This window comes from Bos mutus, chromosome 19 (genome assembly GCF_027580195.1).
Source record: "Bos mutus isolate GX-2022 chromosome 19, NWIPB_WYAK_1.1, whole genome shotgun sequence".
Lineage (NCBI taxonomy): Eukaryota > Metazoa > Chordata > Mammalia > Artiodactyla > Bovidae > Bos > Bos mutus.
In genome coordinates, this window is record NC_091635.1 from 35,422,958 (window position 1) to 35,430,293 (window position 7,336).

Genomic DNA, 7,336 nt, shown 5'->3' on the forward strand with positions numbered 1-7,336 from the left:
CAGCAACTGTTGCACAAGCCCATCAGCACTCAAGAATAAAAACACACACAGGACCAGATAAGGCTCCCCTACTAACCCAACTGATCCATTTCTTTAAGACAGTTTTAAAACCACACAGCTCGGGGTGTGAAGAGAAGCATGTTGTGTGTGTGTGTGTTTGTATGGCACAATCTGTCTGAGTCCTCCATTCCCTTTTTTTAGGAACCGATTATAGACGAAAAATCTAAAAGAAACCACATTAGAAATGCAAAGAGGTTTGCAAAAACAAGAAGCTTCTTTCATTCCAAAAAACCAAACCAAAACAAGGGAAGAAAAATGAATGCAATGGATATGTGTGTGCCAAAGTTTCAACTATGCCCGGTGGAGACACTGCACTGGCACACATTTTTAAGAGGAAAAAGAGGGGGTTGAGGGGAGAGAGCGAGCGAGCGAGCGTGTGGCCTGCGAACTGCAACAATGCAATCTCCATTTTGAACAATGCGCCTCTTTCCTCTTGTAAATCTAGTTTTTTGCCACTTGATGGGCCGTCGCATTTCCCCTCCGTTTGGGGACTGGGGGGAGGTGGGGGTGGGGGGAGACCAGAGAGGGAGTGAGCCAGGGGGAGGGAGGGGGGAGGAGGTGGGGAAGAAGTCTACAGCAACCGGGCTGGGTGGGTACCTGGAGTGCTGCTGTAGGTGCTATGGCTCCTGAAGCTGCTTTCCGTGCAGTAACTGGCGTCGTCGTCGTCGTCGTCTTCCATCTCCTCCGGATAGTCGGAGTCATCGTCGTCCTCCTCCATCTCATCCTCCTCCTCGTCCTCGGAATCCTGGGTCTCCTCGGCGTCGCCGTCCTCCTCCTCCTCCTCCTCCTCCGAGACCATGTCCTCCTCCTCCTCCTCCTCTTCGCTCTCGTGGTCATCGTACACCACTTTGTTGACGGCCCTCCGGGCCGGGGTGGTCCGGGCCAGGTGGCCGCCGCCGCCCCCGCCCCCTGTCCTGCCGCCCCCGCCTCCTCGCCCCCCCCGGCCCGGGGCGCTGGTGCTGGGGGGGGCCGGCGGCGGCGGCGGCGGCGGCGGCTTCCTCCGGCTACTGCTGCCCCCCCTGGGCGAGCTCAGCCGCGTCTTGGGCGCCACCTCAGCCTGGGCGGCGGCCCACCTGCCCCGGCTGCTGCCGCGGTGCCGCGAGCGGAGCCCCCCGATGGGTCCGGACGTGGGCGGCGGCGGCGGCGGCGGCGGCGGGGCCGGGGCGCAGCGCTCCGCAGCGGGAGCCGCGGGCTGCTTGGGCGGCCTGCCCCGCCGGCCCCTCATGTCGGAGCTGAGGCGGGGGGGAGAAGGGAAAGCGGAGGGGGGAGGGGCGGGCGGAGGGGTGGCGGTGGGGGGCGCCGGGGCCGGGTGGGGAGGCCCGCGGGGCCGGGCGGGAGGGGCCCGGCCGGCGGAAGCGGGTGGAGGGAGAAGGCTCAATCCGAATTGCTGGGGCCCCACTCCGGATCGCCTTCAGCCGCCATCTTGTTTCTTCCCTCTCGCTCGGTGACTGGGGGAACCGACAGCGGCCGCAGGCCCGGAGCGCGGTCACGTGAGCTGCGCCGCCGACGAGCCTGGGACGGAGCGAGGCCGCGCGGCGGCCGCTAGGGGGAGTGCGGGAGCGCCGGGTCGGGGGCGGGGAGCCCGGGGCGCCTCCGCGCGGCTTGGCTAGACCGCGGCCGCCGGCGGCTGTGAGGAGAGGGGCGCTCCCTCGCGAAGTGCCCCGTGTCGAAGGCCTCGGGAGTCTAAACTCACGGGGCGTCCTTCCCGCGTGTCCTCTTCCCCGGCTAGGAGACGAGGGCAGGGAAGCCCCAAATTTGTCCCCGTCTTGTCCCCTTGGGGGAAATGATGCTGAGAGAGCCAGAGGGTATCGCGCCGCGGCGGGGCGGGGCGAGGGGCTGTGCAACTCCAGCGACAGAAGGGACAAGGTGAGAGCCAGCAACGGAGGGAAGTTACCTGGGGACTGTGAGACGAGCCCCCAGAACTGTGAAACTCCGAACGCTTGGCTCGTGAGGGTCCAGGAATTGATCCCAATGACAGCTGCTGGGGTGGGGAGGGGTTGGAGGGGGCGCTGTGCTAGAAGCCCCGCCCTAAGCTGCCAGACCCTGAGGGAGGGTCGCTCTGAGACTCGGGATAAAATCCCCTCCCAAAAAGCCTTTGATAAACTTCAGAAAGCAACCATATTCCAGCCTCCTCCACCTTTGCCAGTGTCCCAGCTAGAAACTCGACCACCTCAGAAAGAGCTTTCTAATTTCTTCCTTGCTGTAGAAAGGATAACTTCTGTCCTTATACCTACTTTAAAATGTTGGATGTTTGAGTTATAGGGAGATAATTTTAATCTCTACCTGACAAGTAACAAAGTCTCGGCTAAACCCAGGGGACGAATCATGAGGATGAAATTTTAGGCATCCCGGGACCAAAGCTGGGCTTCTCTCGTAGCTCAGTTGGTAAAGACTGCCCGCAATGCAGGAGACCCGGGTTTGATCCCTGGGTCAGGAAGACTCCCCTGGAGAAGGAAATGGCAACCCACTCCAGTATTCTTGCCTGGAGAAACCCATGGACAGAGGAGCCGGGCAGGTTACAGGCCATGGGCTCACAAAGAGCTTGACACGACTTAGCGACTAAAACCACCACCCACCAGGGACCAAAACAGGGAGACAACTTGCAGTGGTCTGGGGCTAAGACCCAGACTGTATTTTATAATGTATTAATATTTATTGAAACATGTGACCACAAAGAAGTGATTTGTGTTAACAGGATTTGTGTTAACAGTTAACAGGATTCTGTCCCCCAAGTGAAGTATTACAGTGGAGTTAGAAGGATAGAATGCATACGTGAAATGAAAATGAACATACAAGCATTAATGGCCAAATTCACTTATTCAATTTATTAATAGTTCCATTGAGCGACAAGGGTGGCAAACTTATATGCCTTCAGAAACCATGTAATTAATGAAAGTAAATCAAGTAAGCAAGGTGTGGATTTTTCACAGATGGAAGTGCCTTTGTTTGAAGAGGGCAGCTTTGGGAATGTGGCCTGAAATGGTCAGATCTTCAGATTTTTTTAAGAGAAGCTACACATGTGCATTGCACACGAATCTTTTGGTTTTTAAATGTTGACAACTGTCAATGAAAAAAATATACTTCAGATTAATCAAAATGAATGCAGTTCATCTATAGCCCAGAACCTACAAGTCTGCAACCTGTATCCTGCACTATTTAAAGTACAGTGCTAGGACTAGAGAAACCCACAGGAAAGCAAGGAAGATTCAGCACAATCAAAAATAAAGACTACATTTGTAAAATAAATAAGTACAGTGCTAGGGACTTTCCTGGTGGTACAGTGGATGAGAATCCCCCTGCTAATGCAGAGGACATGGGTTCAATCCCTGGTCTAGGAAGATTCTAGAAACCACGGTACAGCTAAGCCCATGCACCAAAACTACTGAGCCCACATGCTGCAATTAATGAAGCCCCTCTGCCTAGCTCCACAAGAGAAGCCAGTAATGAGAAGCCCGTGAGCTGAAATGAAGAGTAGCCCCCACTTACCACAGCTAGAGAACGTCAAAATAAATTATTAAAAAAAAATACAGGGGACACAGGTCTATGGCTGGTCCAGGAAGATCTCATGCCTTGGGGCTCCTAAGCCCGTGCACCACAACTGCTGAGGCCCGGGCACCCTAGGGCCCGTGCTCTGCAACAAGAGAAGTCACCACAATGAGAAGCCCACACACCACAACTAGAGAGAAGCCCCCGCTCTTGCAGCAACCAAGACCCAGCACAGCCAAAAATAAATTTTTTTTAAGTACAATGCTAGGTACTTAAATACAAAGATATTTAAAATGGTGACAGCCTTCAGAGCCTACAATCTAATTGCAGAGGAAACATATTTTAAGATAGATTCTCATTATTATAAGTGATCTAGGGATGATGTAAAGTATATGGGAGAAGGCGTGTCGGTTATATGAAATACTATGCCATTTTATATAAAGACTTGAGCATGCTTGGATTTTGTTATTTGGGGGTGGGAGGGTGTGGGGAGAGCTGTCCTAGAACCAATTTCCTGAGGATACCCAGGGACTATTGTAAATAGAATCCTAGCTCTCAGGCTCTTAGCTTCCAGCTGCTTCAGTAGGCATGCATTCTCTGTCATTCCACGGTTTCCTAAAGTCAGATGCTTCTGGTTGTTGGGGTTCACAGTGGGGTCAGTGAATCTGATCAGACAGCCAGTTTCTTACTTCACTGTAAAGTTAGTTCCTTAGTCAGATGCTGTTATGGACTAAATGTCTGTGTCTCCACAAAATTCGCAAGGTGAAATCCTCCCCGCGAGTGTGATATATTAGGATATGGTGTCTTTGAGAGGTAATTGGGATTAGGCGAGACTGTGAGGGTGGAGCCCTCATGAATGGGAATATTGCCCTCATAAGATTATGATAGAGCCTGCTTCCCATCTCTGCTCTGTGTGTGAGCAGAGCATCTCACACACCATCTCTGCGTGTGAGGATATAATGAGAAACAGGTAGTCTGCAGACTGAAAGGGGGCTCTCGCTAGAACCCAAACACACTGGCATCCTGATCCCAGACTTCCTGCTTCCAGATAGTGAGAAATAGATTTCTGTGGTTAATAAGCCACCCAGCCTATGGTAATTTGTGATAACAGTCTGAACTAAGACAGATGCCATAATGTATAAGATACCATGGTGGTGAATAAGGTATTCAGTAAACCCATTTAAGACGAGGATGGTAAAAGCATAGCTGGTAGGGGGGAAAAAAAGAAATTCAGTGTAGACCCCTTTCCAATGAGGTTGACTCACTGTACCTACCATGATAGAATTAATACATGATAGTGATTCCTTCTATTAATAAAACGGGCATTCTGCAGTGGGAACGGTCAGATACTCCTTGTCGAGAAGCATGTGATGAGCTCGTGACTCCAATAAGCAGGCTAGGGTTGACTAGGAAAGAGCTTCATCCACCTGATCAGTCATCTTGTTCACTAATTTATTAGGGCTTCTTTAGCAGTGGAGACATTTTGATAAATATTCATATAGGATGCAATTACCCTCACTTCCTAAGTCTATTTTAAAAGGTTTATCTATGTCTATATCCTCTCTCCCAGACTGCCTTGTCACCAGCCTAAGTCCCTACCCACCGGGCCCATGAATTGGTATAGTCTTTCTCAAGGAAAAGAGAACCCAAGAGTACAGCTCACAGCTTATGCCACTTCCAGGACCATTTTCAAGACCACCTCCAACTGCAGCTAGAACACTTTAGCAGTCCACTCCCAGCTGATACCATCTGTTACACCAAGTTCAAATGTCTTGCTTAGTCACCTAGTCACGGGAGTTTCCATAAAGCCATGGATGTGACTTGAGAGAGGAGCGGTGGTAAAATGGGAATACAGGAATATCTCATTTTATCACGCTTCACTTTACCATGCTTTGCAGTATAGATACTGTTTTTACAAATTGAAGGCCAATGTGGCAAGTAGCTGGTATGTCAGCTCCCACAAAGTGGGCTAATTCCATCTGAGAGGGACTGTAGGTTGGGTGAGATACAACACAGAGAAGTGAACGTGCTTTAACTTGGACTTGGGTAACTTGGAGAATGATGTATTACAGACCTGCAGTTAAGACTCAGAAAGTCAGCCCAGGAGCTGGTTTAGGAAGGAAGACATTAGCTCTGTGACCTTATACAAGTCACCCTGACTGGGCCCCAGTTTCCTCATATACAAGTTAAGGGGGCTGGATTAGATCTGTGCTTTACAACCCTTTCACATTACAGCACTCACTGAAAATTAGAAGGGCTTAATGAGTGTGATAAAATATTATAATGAAAATTGAAAATATAGCATTCACAAGTGAAAGTCGCTCAGTTGTGTCCGACTCTTTTTGACCCCATTTACTATACAGTCCATGGAATTCTCCAGGCCAGAATACTGGAGTGGGGAGCCTTTCCCTTCTCCAGGGGATCTTCCCAACCCAGGGATCAAACCCAAGTCTCCCGCATTGCAGGCAGATTCTTTACTAGCTGAGCCACAAGGAAAGCCCAAGAATACTGGAGAAAACAATAAATAGAGAATTTGTTAACACTTTACAAAAAAATATTTTTGTTAAATGAGAAACTTGAATCCTGGTATCTAATTTCATATTCTCAGCTTTGTGTTTTAAATAGCTCATTCCTGGTTGAGACTCTTGAACAGTGATCTCATTAAATGACAAGAAACTGCAGCAGTAGGTGATACAAAGAAATTTAAACCATCTTCTATAACCACTCATTTCCAACAGTAGAAATTATATTGAAGTTATGTTTAATGCTCTCCCTTTTCTTTCATTGACAAACGTGCTGATAAAATTTCTTGTGGATTTTCGATCCAATCAGACTTGTTCATAGCTAGTATTTCAAAACAATGATGAAGCCCCCACTTACAGGACACAGACACTTTTACAATAGTCACTTCACAGTTTGGACATCATTTGTGGCACATCAGCCACAAATAGACAAAATTATCCAACATAGAAGTATGTGAAGATGGAGTTTCTGAGCTGTGAGCACCAGAATCCCCACCACACACACTCACTTATTCACAGCTTCCTACCTGCCAGATTGCTTCTTGGGGACCTGGGACACGAACTCCTCCAGCATCTCTATCTAGGTAATGATGTGCCCTGCATCTGGCCATCAATGATGGCCTCTTGCTCAGTCTCAGAAACAACCCCCACCCCCACCCGCCAGCCCCATGTAACACCATCAGAGGATGAGGCTGTAGTGAACAGGAGTCCAGAGGCTCCAGTCACTGTAGGGACTGGGAGGATGAACATCCCCGTCCCCCACCATCCAGACCTCATTCACTGTGCACTGGTGTGTGTCATAGCTCCCTGGTTCAGCAGGTCTGGATTAGACCGTCTCTATGGTTCTTTCCAATGCTAGCATCTATGATTATGATCCTGTGATGCTTCTTATTTAGGAGGCTGGATTTGGCTTACTGGTGGGAAAATGAGGTGGAAATATCTCGGAGACAGTTTGAAACGTGGACCCAAGCTCTCGCGAGGTTGAAACTGGAGGTATAATTTGGGAGCCAGCCTCACTGAGATGAAAACAGCTTCCCCAAGGATAAATTAAACTATGAAAGACAGGGCAGAGAAAAAAAAGAACACCTCATATAGACCTTGGAAAATCATTTGCATTTCAGAGATGGAAGAGAAGTCTATTCGATGATGTAGCAAATGTTCAGTCAGTACCAGCTTTGGAGTGAGGCATAGCCAAATGGAAGCTAAGCGCTGATTGAGGACTGTGTCCCAGACTTGCGAACCTCAAATCTAACTTTTCCTTGACTGCG

The 7,336-nt window shown here is 49.6% G+C and overlaps 1 protein-coding gene across 13 annotated transcripts in view; it reads right to left on the reverse strand.

Moving 5' to 3' along the window:
* The window catches only part of BPTF (bromodomain PHD finger transcription factor), a 132,036-nt gene extending 130,538 nt beyond the window's left edge, over positions 1-1,498 (reverse strand). For 8 of the 13 annotated variants that reach the window (XM_070390110.1, XM_070390108.1, XM_070390109.1 and 5 more), the window contains exon 1: positions 658-1,498. In XM_070390110.1, coding sequence (XP_070246211.1) covers positions 658-1,285 — 628 coding nt within the window. In that variant the 5' untranslated portion in view covers positions 1,286-1,498. The remainder of the gene's footprint in view (positions 1-657) is intronic. The other 5 variants (XM_005887764.3, XM_070390111.1, XM_070390106.1 and 2 more) reach the window with 2 other exon arrangements.
* Between the last annotated feature and the right edge of the window lie 5,838 nt (positions 1,499-7,336).